Here is an 18,651-nt window from a genome sequence, read left to right on the forward strand (position 1 = left end):
TACATATTACATACCTACATATAATATTATGTATGTACACAGAGACACACACTCACACATATTTTGTCTCCAATAAAGTGCCCAAATGCATTCAAAAAATACATTCAACTTTTACACGTGTGTACTTAAATATTAAACTAAAAATGTGTAATAGTGAAAATTTTTAAATAAAAAGGTGACTTAGAGTTGAGCATATTTCAAATATGTGATATCTTCAGACTAGGCAGTATTCGAGTTTGTTGCTATGACGATGATCTTCACTTTGTTCATAGTTTGAGTAATAGTTTTATTTGAAGACAGTTTTTAAAAAAAATGATAGCGTTGCTATCAGTGGTTCATTTTTCCTTCAGTTTTTACTTTATTTTACATTCCATAGTTTCTATTATGTTACAATGTGTGATGTGTTATAATCTAGGCAAACATTTGTCAAAAATCAAGATTTGGTAGTGTTCCAGTTTTGCAATCAACCCCCTCACCCCCACCCCCACCCCCAGATACAAACGAAATAGTGAGATCATGAAGTCGATGGGCGTTGGAAAAACAACAACAACTTCTTTTCTGTATTTATTGTTTTTAAAAAAAAATGATGACTGTCTACCATGGGGGTTAGATATTTGAATCTCTGTACGTAGAAATGGTAGCAAGAGTGTAAAAAGTTGAGGAAGGAAGTCGATACGTAGAGTACATTGTTGTATGTGAACGTAGCGAGATGTAAGTGTTCATTTTGTAGTTTTTTGGCTTTTAAAAGACAACATACTTGATAGTTCAGTATTGCAAATGATCAACACGCTCAGTTTCAATGTTAATTGGTTTTTATTTTTTAAGGCATGTGTTTTCTTACTTCATAACGCGATCAGTTTTGAATGTGTTTTTTGCCAAAGATGAAATCGTTGCCAAAACTTTTTCTATTTTTTTTAAAGCAACACTAGCGGAAATTATAACTTGGTAGTTCTATTCCACGTTGTTGACAGACGACATGACAGAGAAAAAAAGAAAAGAGAGAGAGAGAGAGAGAAGTCTACTATTTTAAGACTTCTCATTAAATGACTATTTTACGGACATATTTTTCTAACTTTTGTATAAACATTTTTGAACAGTGTTTATGTTGTATCAGTCAGTGATGCTGTGAGAGTTGTTTGTGACAGAGTATTTGTATTTATCCTGAGTGTCAATTAATGTATGTAGAATGAGGAATGATCTCGCTGCTGTATTTTAAATGTTGACAGCTATAAGCCGTGCCCAATCATGTCAATTTTGTACCGTTTGTTGTACTTTTTATCTATGTGTTGTTATCTACATGCATGTGCTCAAAGCACACTGTGGAAGTGATGGACGTCTTGTTTGTAGTTGTGTTCTACAGTTCAGTGTACTGTATTGACATCTGGGAATGACGACAGTACTGCGTGCTCTCTGTATAGTACCAAAATTTTCAGTACTGTGACATTCTTGTGTCCAAATATCTTGTTGCACTACTGCACAATATCGAAGTATTTCCATCATTCAGATATCAAAATAATGGGAGTAGTGAATGATATATTGTCAAAATATGTTATTTTGCTCTTCTGCACAATATTTAAGTATTTCCATCATTCAGATATTTGAACATTAGGAGAAGAAAATGATATATTCTGTCAAAACATGTTATTTTGCACTTCTGCACAACATCTAAATATTTCCATCACTCAGATATCTGAATGTTAGGTAAAAGTGAATGATATCTAGTAAATATTCTAACTGTCCAAATATCTTGTATATTTTTATAAGTGCACAATATCTGAAATCTTTCCATGGTTCAGATATTGGGATATTCAAGAACTGCAAATAAATTATATAATTGACCAAATATATCTCAAATATTGGCACTGATGCACAATATCTAAGTGTTCAGATTTATCCAACATATATTGTCACTACTGTGCTATAACTAGATATTTTGATGTCAGAGATTTTGAATATTAGTAATATCTAAACATTTGAAGTGTTCTGACTATTGGCAGTATTTGTTCAATATCTTGGTATTCTGTGTGTACAGATATTTGAGTATTTGACAGTGTTGTTCAATATCCAAGTAGTCTGCTTGTCCAGATATTTGAGTATTTGTCACAGTATTATGTAATATCTAGATATTGTGTGTGTACAGTATTTGAAAATATTATATATCTTGATATGCTGTGTGTACAGATATATGAGTATTCGGCAGTATTGTTTAATATTTAAGTATTCTGTGTTCAGATATTTGAGTATTAATGTCAAGATATTGTGTGATAACAGGTCGATATTTGAGTATTTGATAGTATTGTTCAATATCTATTCTGTATACAGATATTTCAGTCTTTGACAATATATTATTGTTTAATATCTTGATAGTCTGAGTACAGATATTTGAGTATTTAGCAGTATTGTTTAATATCTTGATATTCTGTATGTACAGATATTTCAGTCTCTGACAATATATTATTATTCAATATCTTGATAGTCTGAGTACAGATATTTGAGTATTTAGCAGTATTGTTTAATATCTTGATATTCTGTATGTACAGATATTTGAGTCTTTGACAATATGTTATTATTCAATATCTTGATATTCTGAGCACAGATATTTGAGTATTTAGCAGTATTGTTTAATATCTTGATATTCTGTATGTACATATATTTGAGTCTTTGACAATATGTTATTATTCAATATCTTGATAGTCTGGGTACAGATATTTGAGTATTTAGCAGTATTGTTTAATATCTTGATATTCTGTATGTACAGATATTTGAGTATTTGACAATATATTATTGCTCAATATCTTGATATTCTGAGTACAGATATTTGAATATTTAGCAGTATTGTTTAATATCTTGATATTCTGTATGTACAGATATTTGACTATTTGACACCGTATTGTTCAATATCTTTGATATTCTGTGGTGTACAAATATTTGAGTATTTGGCAGTTACTGTTGTAATTGTAGGGTCCATATATAGTCCTAACTTTGAGTGTGTCCAATAAATGTAGATGTTTTAAATGTTGGTAAATATGTATCAAAATAGACAAACTTTATTAGAGGTAGATTTTTTTTGCTTCATTCTACATTTTTAACTCAATTTTGTTGATGTATTTGAACTTTTTAAAGTATTTTTTTCAGTGTGTACTCGGTGGCAATATGTTTGTGCACAGACCAATGCAAGTATTTGAAATTAGTAGTTTTTTTTCCATTATGTTTCCAAAGTTTGCCTTTCTTTGTACTTTTTATTCTTATTTATATTTTTCATCGTGTACAAGTGATCAAACAAAATCATACCACCCTTTTCAATGAATGGTTGAGTCCATTCTTTTATCTCCCGAGGTTGTATAAATATATTTTAAGCTCAGTAGGTGGTATTATTTTTCTCATCTGTGTCCACAAGCAGAGTGGTGTTTTGTCCTATATGGCAATAAACTATTATTATTATTGTAATTGTAAATTCTGAGTTTCGTCTCCTTTATCTTTTCATTTTTTTGTATTTCCCCTTGTTACCTTCGAAAAGGAGTTCTCGGTCAGGAGTGTCTTCTCTGAGAAGTGCGCCCTCTATGCTAATTTGGCATGTTATTAGCTAGCTGAGTTGCTTATGGTCCGAAAATTCAGTTGTCCAATCTGAGAAGTGCGCCCTCTATGCCAATTTGACTTATTGCGACACAATTTCCTTTTTATCTTCAAAAGTTCTGGCACTGGGTGGACTTGATTGATTGACCCGGTCGATTCCACTGGGGTCACGACCGTCTTATGCCATCACGTGATTGGACTATAGTTCGGTTGACGAATCCAATCAAGTGTCAGCTGACAGTGTTAACTTATTCAAATATAACATCTCCCGATAGATGTCATAAAACGTGCACAACTACTCTGAAATCACATTTCAACGCTTAGCTTCATATGCAAGGACCAGATTTTTTGCAAATTTAAGTACATATAACAGAAATATAAACTTTCAGATTACGTTTATCACTCCCTGCCACCATGTTCGACCAGCTATAACCAACAAAATCGGTCAGGCTATTCGGGAATCCCCGACAGAATGTGTGCGAACCACTCCAATACCAAACAAGCATAAAAAAAATTGAACCCCTGTACACCGTGATAAACCAATGGAGTCAATCAAGTCCATCCATTGAGATAAATAAAGTGCCCTCAACGAGTAACAGCAATGTCCACTGTACGTATCTTGTATGTAATATGTAGGTAATATGTACATCAATGCAATGAACCATTCAGTGTGTAATTGGGCACACAGGCAATTATTCTATTTTATTTCATTAATTCTGTTAATTTCCACATATCATGTCCATACACAAAAAAACTTGTAAGCAACTCCATTTTATGAGATAAACCAACTGAAAACTATTCATTTTACAATCATCTCAAAATTTTCAATAACTGAACACTAGAGGGCGATATTAACACTGACTTATAGAGTCAAAATGTTAATGCATCAATTCTAGACGATATGATTATCTTTCATTAGTCTGTAAGGTATGCTGTGACTGGGCGCCCTCACACATTGGTCAACTCATGAGAGAGGATGGTGGTGAGGTGATGAGGGCAGAACAACACGACATACATCTTACAGTCTATATCTCTCATACGTATCAAAAGTTGCCCTATCCCTGAAACGATATTTAAGTCAACATTTTTCTTATTTGAATCAAAAAGTCACACATCTTGAATAAATAATAATAAAAAAAAACTTTTTACAATATCTACAACTCAATAAAAGTACAAATCCATAAGTTCCATTTTAGTTCAATTCATGAACCATTATATTACTACTCTCTTCTTAATAAAATAGTTCTTATAAGACGAGGACTTAAAGAAAGCATTCCTGCAAACCATAACTGATATTTAGTCCACAACACTGCGAAATATCCTCTTGATGGGATCACCTTGGACTGTGCCATAAAAGAGGCTGTGGGTTTACAACGATGTGTACGAGTGGGTCTCATAAAACGAGACCACCCGTGAATTCTAGTAATGCCACTTGGAATAATATTACATAAAACCTACATGAGCTGTAATGGGGGACTTGCAATCCTGACTGAGCATGCTCAGATGCAAAGGACTGTGGGATTATCTGTAGTTATTGTAATACCTAATTTGGAGCTATCAATAGAATAAACCTCCCTCCTACAATGGTCAGGGTGACCATGACCTTGGTAAAAACACTTTCAAGGTCAATGTGAAGAGTAGATAGTCTTTCAAATATAATTATACATTAATAGTTAATTCAAAAATAGTGATAAAATATCGTGAAATTTCACAAAACATATCCATTTGGTTTTATGGTGTAAATTTTCATCTCATTTCTAACGAGAGACTAACAGTAATTATAGTCATTCTAATTACGATAGTCTACAAGGAAAATTTAACATAAGCTACACAAATTATCACACTTGTGTCAAATGTCATACTACTCATGTCAAATGTCATACTACTCATGTTAAAGGTCATACCCATGTCAAAGGTCATACCCATGTCAACAGTCATACCAGGGGTGCGTTCGATTATGCTCCCCCGGGGAGCCTTAGACCAGGGTAACTGACGTCACTTGGGCACCTCGGGTCATGTGAAAATCGAACATATTTTATTGCATTTGGGGTACCCTGGGAGCCTATAATTAAATCCGTGATTCACGATAAATAATTTGGTCCATCTTTCCAAAATATTTTAGACAATTTGAAGTGAAAAATTATTTCCTCACTAAATGTGGAAAGATATCCTCAAAATACGGTATAATTCTTAAGGAATTGATAACAATAACCAATCACATGTCATCCCCATCTTGGGTCAAGTCAGGTCAGGTCAATCCCCAAGCTGCCCTTGCTCCATAAGGAAGGTCGACTTGAGGCACCCCGAGTGTGACATTATGTAGGCAACTTTAGGTGCCTCGAGGGGGTTGCATAATGGAACGCACCGCAGATTCATACTCTGGGTCATACTACTTGTGTCAAAGGTCAGACTGCTTGTGTCAAAATTCAGACTACTTGTGTCAAAGGTCATACTGTGTCAAAGATCAGATTACTATGCCAAAGGTCTGACTGCTTATGTCAAAGGTCTGACTTGTGTCAAAGTTCAGACTACTTATGTCACAGTTCATACTGTGTCAAAGTTCAGACTACTTGTGTCAAAGGTCAGACTACTTGTGTCAAAGGTCTTGCAAAATGACCTTACATCAAATTATCAAAATAACATTATTATGTCTCCGATTCTGAAACTGTATGATTATATTTTACAATTCATTATAATGTAAATCTTTTTTTTAAAATCAATGTGTCTTATTTCATGTCCCCAAAAACTTGTTTTAATAAATCATAAATTCCCACACCAATATGTACAAACAGTCTACTAGATGAATCTTGTCCAACAATAATCATGATGCGTTTGATTCATAACTACCAATAGTACATTTGCCATGTAAAAGTTTCACTTTAAATTTGCCATATAGATTTACACTGATATCATTTTTCCCAACATATTTAATGGGGCCTAAGCTGAGTTTATACACATTTTGGAGATATCGTTTTTTTTGTATATATATATACAACCCATAACACCAAAGTAAAGCATTTTCTGTATGTACCACAATCGTTTATAGCATCCATATCAAGTGTAAAAGTATACTGTTTCATTTGCTAATTGACCACATTAGAAAGTCAACATGATAGGCTTGTAAGTAAACCAATTAAAACAGTATACTTTTACACTTGATATCAATGCTATAAATGGGTGTAGCACATAGAGAAAGTGCTTTACTTCAGTGTTACTAGTTGTAATATGAATGCTATAAATGAGTACAGCACAGACAGAAAGTGATTTTCTTCGATGTTACTCATTGTAAACACTCCTGTAGTATTCTACAAACTCAAGTCCACTTAACCATCGCTTGCTATTGGCAGAACTCAAAGTCAAAAATCAAACTGAGGCATATCCAAAAGAATGTGATGATGTCATTTTATAGTATGTGTACATCCTAAAAAGTTAAGAAAAACTATATATTACACTATTAACTGTACAATCAAAAAAAGTCCACTATAGGCAGAAATTAATATTCCCATTACACTAGAATAGTTAAATGGAGGTGTAAGTATTTATACTTGAGTAAAAATGTTTGAAAAACTCAGCTTGTGCCACTTTTAATGCTGTCTCTGCCAGGGGATATTACTCTGGTAATTGAACCTTCGGTTTTCTAAGATAGACACAAACTAAAACTATTGTCATAACATGTTGATACAACAGTGATAAGCTATTGAATGGATGTTGGTTTAATTATATTCTCAGTAGGGAGGTGTCTCTGAAAACTAGTTTAGAGTTTCATGAACTTGCAATGTTGTTTTGGGACTTCCAATGTTTACACTATCTTGATCACATGCACAGTGTGATTAGAATTGCACAACTGAGGAACCACTATCACCCACTTGTGTAAATCTACCACATTGAAGAACAATAGATTTAGTTTGCATCTATCTCAGTAAACCGAAGCCTGGATTACCACTGTCGTATCTATTTGTACACAAATAGATATTTAACACTTTTAATAGTTATTCACATCCACACTGTTCGTGTTTTAACTGAGCTACGTATAACCAAAGCGAATTCCATTGTATATTTTTATACTTATTTCAATAAAGATATAATAATAATAATACATGTTGAGTAAAACATGATTTACTATATAAATTCTACCTTTGCGATCTGAGTTGATTTTCTTGCAATAGTTTGTATTTTGCAATATATGGTCATTTACCTTTTTTTTTCATGAGTAACCCCACAATACAAACACCCTATGAGACTTTGTCCTACAACTTGCCACAACTATCTAATGACTATGATCTATACAATAACAAACTCCTGGCACATTTTTTACCAACCAACTTGACATATTCTAGCACTTGACTTTGATTGTGGACTGGCTGCATAATTTTGAATAGCATGTATGGTATGGCTTGGTGGCGATGTAGAATCATAGCTTCATTTGGATCTACTGTGTCATCAGCTGTAAGATATAAGGTGTCGGGGTCAAAGGTTAAAGATCATAACCTTTTATTTCTGAACCTACAGTAAGAAGACGACATCAAAGAAAAAAAAACCTAATTTGTGCAAACAAACTAGACATTATCCACTGAAATAAAAAGGTACACACTTAAATCAATGCAATATTCCAGTTACAAAAATGACAAAAGACTACTTAAGGCCCCCCAAAAAAATATCTGGTTCTGGTCAGGGTAAACTTTCTAAAGTGGTGCGACGACGCAAATTTTTTTTTTCATAATTTTTTTTTTTTTACAAATTAGTAAATACAGATTTTTTTGACACTTTACATACTCTGTTCTATCATATTTATCTCTTGAAAAACTTCCTTTTTCTTCGAAGCAGTTTAGGCTTTGTATTTAAGCATTCTTGGCATGTAGGGTAGATTTCAGCTGCTTGTTCTCCTGATATCAGGAATAAATAAGGAACAGGAAAGCAAAAATTATCGGAAAAAAAGGATCGACGCGGGGGTATTCAGGGCACGCGCGCGCTGACCAGAACCAGATATATATTTTTTTTTTGGCCTGATACAAAAGATTACAAAATAAAGACAAGTACCTTTCCCTGATTCGTCTAATTTTGAATAGTTTGTTACATCTAACTTGGGTCGGCATTTCTCTATAGGTATCCATGTGTACATCTCTGGACATAAAAGAAATGATGGCGTGTAATTACCCTGTAATGTAAAAAAAATATGAAATACAAAATATTTAGTTGCTGTAAGTCCAAATACTGAAATGGTTAGATGTTATTATTCCCCAATATTTTGCTTCATCGTTCAGCCAAGGAAAATATGAGTGACCTAACGGGTCCTTGTCACTATGAGTCAGTAGACAAGTAGTGACAACCCCTTAGCTCATTGAGTATTTTCCAGCTGAATGAAGAAAAATATTAGGGAATAACATAACTACATTTATACGTCACCTGTCACGAATCTCGCATTCTGATTGGTCGAGAGCCCTGCAGATACACAGGCGTATTTTTCACCAACAGCCGTATTTTTGCTTGTTGTATCACGTGATCACTGCACGTCCCCTTGTAAACAAATCTAGCAGTCAACTAGAAATACAGCTATAACCAGCATTTCCAATGTCAAATTTGTTGTCAACCGAACACAATATCACCGTTGTATAAATTGTAACAAGTCTTTGAACTGTACTTTTCATGTTACAGGGAAAAAGCCAAAAATTACACACAGAACGGCGAAAGTCCAGTGACGGCGAACTCGCGGTCGTCACGAGATCGTAACCATGAATACCTAAATTTATGAAGGATATGAAAATTACCACTACAGAGGGTGCAGTTTTTGCTTAACTAGAACAAGAAAGCATATCACGAACATTTTTGTACATTTAATGGAATACAGTACGCAAAACAAAGACGCACTCATTTTTCAGCTGATGGTTATAAGTTTGAATATATCGCTGAGTGATATGCAAATAGTAAACAATACGTCATACTACTGAGCAAACGCGCACTCTGATTGGATGATAAAGTTAAGGCTGACGTGTAAACAACTGCATTGCAGTTATCGGAGTGGTGCATGATACTACGCTCAACAGTATAACGCGGAAGTGATTTTATTTTAAAATGAAACAGCATTTTTAGACATTCAAAAATTAATTCATGTGTATGTATGTATGTATGCACATATGTAGGTAGGTAGGTGTGTGTGTGTCTGTCTGTCTGTCTGCATGTATGCATGTATGTATGTATGTATGTATGTATGTATGTATGTATGTATGTATGTATGTATGTATGTATGTATGTATGTACCGGTATGTATGTATGTATGTATGTATGTATGTATGTATGTATGTATGTATGTATGTATGTATGTATGTATGTATGTATGTATGTATGTATGTATGTATGTATGTATGTATGTATGTATGTATGTATGTATGTATGTATGTATGTATGTATGTATGTATGTATGTATGTATGTATGTATGTATGTATGTATGTATGTATGTATGTATGTATGTATGTATGTATGTATGTATTGTATGTATGTATGTATGTATGTATGTATGTCTGTGTCTGTGTCTGTGTCTAGTAAGATGAAATCCCTAGCCCTTTTCACACATGAGTAATAGAAATTCCTACTCTTAGTTTTTGACAACATTCAATGGGAATACCCACTCCTGTACAAAACACAGCACAATTTTGTTTTGGTGTATGAAGTCATCTTGTGTTTAAACCAAACTGTCTTTTATGTAGTCTTACCTTGTATCTCATTTTAACACAGCTGTGGATATAAAAACCCATGTAATAATAGGTCATGTCTGGTGATGATTGGTGTAGACGTTTGACAAACGCTACTTCTCTGAAAGCAGAAAAAAAATATCCACCAGACGTTATTCAAAGTTTTTGAATGGCATGTGAGATGTTTTTCTTAAAAAAGTAAAGATAAGAAAGAAAAGTGATCTTATGGCCATTACAGAAGTTCACATTTGTGCAATGTTTGAGTGTTCTCAGCACATCAACTTATATAAAGATATACATTATCAAGTGATACATACACACATATATATATCAACCTACACAAACACACACAAGTGACACATGCACTGGATGATGCACCCACATATTGACCTATACACACACGTGGTACATGCACACATATCGACCTATACACACACACATCGTACATGCACACATATCGACCTATACAAAAACACACACGTGGTACATGCCATAGCCATTTTCGGGAACATTCTTCTCCTCTTTTCAACCAGTTAGAAATTCTCGACGTTTTTAAGTTACACAAGTATTTAGTAGGGGTTTTTGTTTACAACTTAATACACAATAATTTACCACACTCTATAACCGATTATTGCACACTGTTGACTTATGAATACAATACACGACAGAAGGCTCAGGGCAATTTATGTATTCCTCCAGTGAAGACATCAGTTGAACAACAATCAATATCATATACAGGTGCAACTACATGGAACGACATCAAATACAATATCAGGAAGGAACCAACACGACATAGTTTCAAGCGGTCACTTAAAATAGATTTACTAAAAGAATATATAGCATAGTTGGCATTCTTTACCGAACTTTCTTCTCATCACTTTTAAAATGACTTGGATTGGGATGGGGGTTGGGGGGAGGGGCAAGTGCGTTTAGTAACACCCGTGAATGTTTAACCATTAACCATTAATGTAAGGGGTCAGACTTGATTAGCAAAGCTATTTTCTGACTCCTATTGCCTGTATAAATTGTGTATAAATATTTTTTTCCCAAGTGATCTGTAATTATTTCTTGTACAGGTAATAAAAATCAATCAATCAATCAATCAATCAATCAAAAGGAAAATCGTTCTGAAGTTGAATCATATTAAAATACCATCAACAATATATTGGGATGGGGGTTGGGGGGAGGGGCAAGTGCGTTTAGTAACACCCGTGAATGTTTAACCATTAACCATTAATGTAAGGGGTCAGACTTGATTAGCAAAGCTATTTTCTGACTCCTATTGCCTGTATAAATTGTGTATAAATATTTTTTTCCCAAGTGATCTGTAATTATTTCTTGTACAGGTAATAAAAATCAATCAATCAATCAATCAATCAATCACATGCACACATATCGACCTATACAAACACATACACATGTGGTACAGTCTGCAGATATTGATGCATGGACATTTTTAATACTGCTTGAATTGTCACAACTTGCTCCAAGTACAATTGTTACCCCTGCTACAGACCTATAAAATCACAACATTCCTATATACTTGAACTTTCTCGTGAGCATACAATACATTGCATTTTTTTCCAGTCTATCCTTCACATAGCAACCTCTATTCTACCAAGTTCCCATTTGTATACATGGGTTGTTCAGGGCACAATCATGGTTCAAATGCTGTCCAAGGATTATAGCCATTCAGCAACAAATGGATATGTTGACTTTCAAACCAACAATGTGTAGATTATGAGGTAACTGTTGGACCTCCAGTACTTCACATAACTACTCAACTATAAAGATACATTCATCTGGTAACTTACTGTAAAGCAGAGTAGGTTCCTAGCGATAGAAAGCTAAAGTCTGGGTCGTAGTAAAGATAAACTGATGATGTACAGTTTGGTAGAATATCAAGGACTCCTACAGCTATAATTTTACCATCTAGCCAGTATTGTTGATGAAATGAACCATAACCAGTGTCAGGTCCCTCAGCTGTATGTTCCTCCTCTAACGGTGAATCTACTAAAAATCTTTTATACTGAAAAAAAAAGCATGTAAAACAACATGGCATTATAGCAGTTTAGAACCAAGATCAGGGTTGTATGGAAAGTAAAGTCTACGCAACATCGTTATAATTGAATCATTTTTTTCCCTTTGAGTATATACCGCTTGGTGGAACCGTCACTGAAAATAGTTTTCACATGAATCAATAAATGTGAAACAAGTATGTAACAGTGTATCATTCTCATGCATTCACTAATAAGTTACCCAACCTCCACCAGGTTGTTGTTTTTGGTAAACAGATCTAATCATGAGTGGAGATTTGATATAAATATTTGTATGGCCCTCCCCCCTACTACTGATTGTGTGGTTTCAACCTATACTGTTTTAGCAATAGTGGGTTAGTCTACATGTGTTATTTAGAGGTGGGGTTTATTTTGTTTTGACTAAAGTGTAAAATATTATCACCTAAAGTAATACAATGTTGCAATGACAGTCTCAAAAAAAATACTACACACTCAATAAGTCGGCACCCTGGCACTAGATGAGCGGCATTTTGGAAAAAAATACTACTACAATAGTACAGACAATTTTTAGACTGGTTAAAATCTAGTTTAAATATTCAAGTAAACTACTGAAACATATTTTGGAGAATGATGTCTTTCGGGTCATTTGCTCCCTTAGATTTGTGCACTTTTATCAAATCATGGCATTCTGCATTTGTCAACCAACCTGCAATGTTGAACACTCTTCAATTGGATCTTTATGTATTGCCATTTGGTATTTAGCAAATAATTTGGCAGATTCTTCAAATGTTGCTTTAAAATCTTCACTCTGAGGACTTGATCTGACTAATTTCACCTTGAATACCACACAAATAAAATAAACAGAGAGAAAAAAAACGGGATCATTCTTTTGTTTTTCACACGCTGAGCAACTTGACCTGTACAGTGCCCTCTAAGGCCATTAAAAATATACTTTTGTTTTTATGCAAGCAAGCTCATGCATGAGTGTAACTTAAGGAATAATCCCTGCTTTATTTCTCTCTTTTTTTGCAAAGCTATTTTATCTACCTGTTTTGTTGAACACTTGGAAGGAGGGTCTTTATGAATAGCGATCTGATACTTTGCATAGACTTGAAATGATTGCTCAAATGTTGCATCAAACTCAGCACTTCTGGGAGAAGACCGTACAAGCTTAATCTAAAAAATGCAGATGAGTGTGAATACATACAGCTATTAAAAGCTTTTAGCCAAGATTTGAGAACTGTAATAAAGACAGACAATCTGGCCAAATATGCACTTACATTTACAGTACAACTGTTTCACTGTAAGAAACGTTTTGTCATTCTGCCCTCACTGGCCTGCTTAATAGAGTTAACCAATGTGCGAGGGCGCCCTGTCATGGTGTACCTTACAGGCAATTGACGAGTGTATGACATAAGATAAGGTCTTATAAGAGGTTGTTGGACAATGTACATAATTTATTCATAACTACGAAAATACACAAGGTGAGAGGTCTAGGTAGGGAGTCACAAGAATAAATGATAAGTTCATTGAAGTGTTTACAAGCTGAGATTTTATGTTCTATTGACTCATGTGAAACTACTTACATATTAACCATGAGTACATACATATGACATAATGTATATTTACCAGAGATTACTGGCACTGGTACACCTGCATACTGGTGGTATTTGCACTGTAGTGCAATACTGAAAACATTATTGCACTCCTCCATGCAAATGATATGCAAATGAGGACATGATTATTCATCATAAATGAAGCTCATGAGTGCAAAATATGATTTTACTGAAGTTTGCAGTGAGAATAACAGAATTCCATGCCAAGTGAGTGCCAGTGTGGGTACTCGGGGTATATGCAATCATGGTTGACTCCATGCCAAGTGAGTGCCAGTGTGGGTACTCAGGAGGTATTTGCAATCATGGTTGACTCCATGCCAAGTGAGTGCCAGTGTGGGTACTAGGGGGTATTTGCAATCATGGTTGACTCCATGCCAAGTGAGTGCCAGTGTGGGTACTCAGGAGGTATTTGCAATCATGGTTGACTCCATGCCAAGTGAGTGCCAGTGTGGGTACTAAGGGGGTAGTTGCAATTATGGTTGTAGTGTTTTCTAGTACACTTATATATACTCGTGTCTGTATTTTGTTCTATGTAATTTGTAATAAAAAAACACGATTAGAACTAAAAACACCATGCTGCCTAACTGAAACTCTATGGTCACTCTGGTTTGGAAGTAATTAAAACTCTATAGTCTCTCTGGTTTTGTAGTAATTGAAACTCTATAGTCACTCTGGTTTGGTAGTAATTGAAATTCTGTAGTCACTCTGGTTTGGTTGTAACTTCAGAAAATAAATTAACTTCAATAATCTACAACTAGATTCCAACAATTCCACAATACCTCAAAATTGTGCACAGCTTGTTGACCAGGTTGTACATGTTCAAGTAATTCCTCCAGTGTCTTTTCCACATTCTTGGGTTTTCTTTCCTCACTAGTTGTCATTCCCTTTCCCATTTTTTCTTGTTTGAGATCCTTAGCTTTCCTGCATGGAGGCTTGGATGGATCTGCACCCACCCCTAGGAAATTTAAAACAAAAAATTTTTGTCCAAAAATTGTCAAGTGAACACAATTTTTCTGTGAATGTTGGCAGATTAATATTTTTGGCTTGTAAGCAATGCCAACAGTAATTACAAGTAACGATTAAGTCTTGTGAAAATTTTAGCAATATTTTAGCCGATATTTTAGTCATCTCAGTGGGTGTCTTCAAACCCCCCAGTAAACATACTAGGACCATGACATCAAATTGTAAATGGTCCATGCAAATGATAAAACATCAATAAAAACATCCAGGGTATGTAGAATGTGTTTACTTCTATGTATATTCACATAACACAAATATACAATCTTCAATGGTGTATGCCCCCCCCCCCCCCCCCCCCCCCGCCTGCCCGTCCTGTTCTAATCCTGACTGTCACCCTCCACCAAATTACCCTCCCCTCCTATCAAATTTGGTTTGTATATTCTTATCATGTACCCTCCACAAGATACTGTTGTGCATTGTCATTCCAGACTCGCAACCAAATTAATCTCCCTCTTACCCATCTTACATGGAAACACATGTAGAACAGTGTCCACCATCCCAGTAATGCAAATTTGATTTTAAGTTAGGGAGTCTTAACCCTATTCCTTACCCTAAAATAACTATAACTCAAACTCCTTAGCTTGCATACAAATGAGTTCTACTTTCTTACATCTTACCTGGTTTAATATCCTTCTTGGAAGATGCTTTGCTTTCTTCACCGGAATGACTTTGGTTTTGTTGCCTAGCAACATCCTCCACTAATCCTTTAATCTGTTTTACCTCTTTCTGCTCTGTTCTGCTACTATCTGTCTGATCATCGTCATCTTCATGTGAAGTACTTTTATCAATGCCCGAGTCTTTCACAGTCAAATATTTAGTCATCTTCTTCAGTACTTTTTTCTGTGATTTTGACATTTTAAAGTCCAGGGCCTGACATCGTATGGTGTATGAAGGACAACACATCTCATTCATGGTTGGTTTGTATACATATTTACCACTTCTGTTAAAAAAGAAACGAAAGATTTGAAGAGGGATTTAAGGACCCTACTATTGCAACAATTGCAACTCTTAAATTGTCACAAGCTGAGATTCTAAGCATATTACTCACAAGTGAAAATACTTGCCACATTCCACTATTTCGTTCATGTTGATGCATGTCTTCAATAGCATTACAATTGTCTTCTGGCATGGTCAGAACAGCTGACTGCATAATATTACACATTTCATGAACATTTTTTGATATGTATGATAAATTATGTCATTGGATTATTTATGAGTTATAGAATGATAACCCGGTTTGAGTTCAGTCAATTGCAAGCGGTGTGCCTCAGTAAGTACTATACTGCGAGTACCTTTGAAATATGAATAACAAACTACACCAAAATATGTAAATCAGCTTGTTACCCCTTTAAAGGTCTTTTCCATCCATTCTATTTTCTCATTAAAGCTGCACTAGCTGTTACTGGAGGTTTGTTTTCTCAATTTGAAAATAAACAATAAAATTGTTAAAATACCAATAATTAGACATTGTTCAATTTGTTCACACTGTAAGTATAACTAGAGATCGGCTTTATCCATAAGTAGCATAAGTAGTACAGTTAACAGATTGGAATCATAATCACGTTGGGGGCGCTGATTTTAAGGTGTGGACCTAAATATCAATTTGACAGGATTCATTGCAGTGTTATATGCAGATAGCCATATACAATTGTTTACCCTCAGTTGATTCATTACTGTTCAGGATGTACAAGTATGTTAATGATATCTAATAAAACAATTTCAACGAATGTTTTCATTTACAGCTAAGTGCAGGCAAACCCTTTAAAGGCAGATACCCTGTATTATAGAGTGTAATAAGGGGTTTTATGTCTCGTTGCAGATCTTGCGAGATATGCAAATATGCCTAGCAACAGCAGTTGTCAAACATGTGATCGTGGTCAAGCTTTCATCATGGCCATGTGCGATGATGTTGAGAACAATAGTGTTGCTAAGAGTTTAACACTTTCAGCTTGACCACCCTCACATGGTTGCTATGGATGCAATGGCTCACGTGGGATCTCGTGAAACCTGCTGCGACCAAGTCATTAATATGTTAAGATGTGCAAAACATGAAATTTAACTGGGCAAGCAGACAACATTACAAACTAGTACACAAATAAGACTACATGTAGGAATTAAGGAGCACTTTATATATTATGGGATATTACATTGTAATGACGTCATTGGTCTGGGCTTATCAGGTAAAGGGAAAAAGAATATCAGACCACGCCCACAGTGGCTGATCTGTCAATCTACATGCCTATCAAATCCAATGTTGTAAAATTTGTTTTCATTCAATGATTAATAGACAATGTTTATAGCCAGTACAAGTTGTATCCCCTGGATCATGCATCAAATATACCATTACAGTACATTTTGTACATGTAGGTTTGGGATTGTTGGGCTTATGTATTTCAGTTTATTTCGATTTTGATATAAAACGACAAGAACTTGCTTCAAATAAGGCTGCATTTAAAACCGTTTAAATTCAACCTCACAGGGCCGAGCAAGTTCTCGTTGTATTATAGTCCTGCTTGCATACGGAGTAAGTCATCCTGAAACATGTGCACCATCTGCAAACGGGACTACACATAGTTATATGGTGAACTCATACCTATCTTAAGTTCTGGCCTTCCCACGAAGGTTGCAGGTTGCATTTTCTGTAGTTGGACTGATCTTTGTTTATTCAATTCCCATCATATTCGTGACCACCATATGTTAGTTAAAGTCAATAAATGCATGGCATTGGTATGCCTACAAGTGCTGGTCAAACATACTATTTGTGGAATTCTGGATAAAACTATATATTTTTACCTTCTCCATCCACGGTCTATCAGATCCTGGTAATCTTGACATGTCATTTGATGTGCCCACATTCCTGTTACGGTGTAAAATATCAAATTCAGGGAAAAATGTTATCTGAATTCACCATATGATATGATTTTTATTCACTAAGGTCAAGAGCATTGGTTAAACAGTTCAATGTTAAACATGACTGTCCTTCAAAACTTTTAATAGTACAAAGCACAAATTACATTTAATATGTAACATTTATAACTTGATCCATCCATAGTGGTTGGTACCACTACCTGTACACGCCAATTTCTTGAAATTGCACATTTTTCTGACTTGAAGACGTTCGTATCAATGTACAAGATGGCATCAAGGCACAGGTGCATATGCAGGTCATCAAAATTTTTTGTATTGCGGTGATGGGCTATGTGTCACTTGCTGTGACTGTTACAGTACTTTTAATAAACTAATTACAACGTCTTACACATCAGCAGAAGTGTATGCCACAAACTTAATTTTTTAATTTGTTTATTTATTTATCTATTTCCGCCTGTGATGTACAGTCGATCGTAAACCACTTACCGTGAGAGTAATTTGAATCTTCAGAACCGCAGTATCCACATTTGTAGCCGGAGTGGTCATCCAAATATTCAACCACTGAATATGACATCTTGAAGACTAATTACAAGTTTTCGATCCGTCGCGACAAAATGTGTGGCTTATGCACCTGGCTGGACTAAGCGAGGTAGCTAGGTAAGCTAAGGTAAGCTCGGTGTCTCTCGGTGTAAACTTCGTTTTTTACTGCAAGCTTCGCATCAAGATTGAGATTCAAATTTGGACTCGCTTCTAGCAATATACAATGTTTCGTCCTTGTTTTACCTCCACGATCTGATGATATAGATTTGGAATTAATAAACACTGTTCACATTTTGTGCCTCCTTCTCGTTTAGTGGCGAATGAACGAA

The 18,651-nt window shown here is 35.0% G+C and overlaps 1 protein-coding gene across 1 annotated transcript; it reads right to left on the reverse strand.

Moving 5' to 3' along the window:
- Positions 1–6,796: 6,796 nt before the first annotated feature.
- LOC144432987 (arginyl-tRNA--protein transferase 1-like) lies at positions 6,797–18,356 on the reverse strand. Its single transcript, XM_078121300.1, has 10 exons — positions 18,269–18,356; positions 17,708–17,771; positions 15,532–15,854; positions 14,674–14,849; positions 13,326–13,454; positions 12,985–13,113; positions 12,075–12,289; positions 10,282–10,381; positions 8,611–8,728; positions 6,797–8,017 (listed from the first exon to the last, which is right to left on the reverse strand). The coding sequence occupies exons 1-10, from the start codon at positions 18,354–18,356 to the stop codon at positions 7,848–7,850; spliced, it is 1,512 nt and encodes a 503-aa protein (XP_077977426.1). The 3' UTR covers positions 6,797–7,847.
- Between the last annotated feature and the right edge of the window lie 295 nt (positions 18,357–18,651).

Source organism: Glandiceps talaboti, chromosome 3, assembly GCF_964340395.1.
Source record: "Glandiceps talaboti chromosome 3, keGlaTala1.1, whole genome shotgun sequence".
Taxonomy (NCBI): Eukaryota; Metazoa; Hemichordata; class Enteropneusta; family Spengelidae; genus Glandiceps; species Glandiceps talaboti.

Coding starts and splice junctions, on each gene's coding strand:
- LOC144432987 (XM_078121300.1), bottom strand. CDS start 18,356: ATGTCATATTCAGTGGTTGAATATTTGGATGACCACTCCGGCTACAAA. Junction 14,850..15,531: donor CAAGAAGGATATTAAACCAG/GTAAGATGTAAG, acceptor TAAATTTCCTAG/GGGTGGGTGCAGATCCATCC. Junction 8,018..8,610: donor ATTAGACGAATCAGGGAAAG/GTACTTGTCTTT, acceptor TATATCTTACAG/CTGATGACACAGTAGATCCA.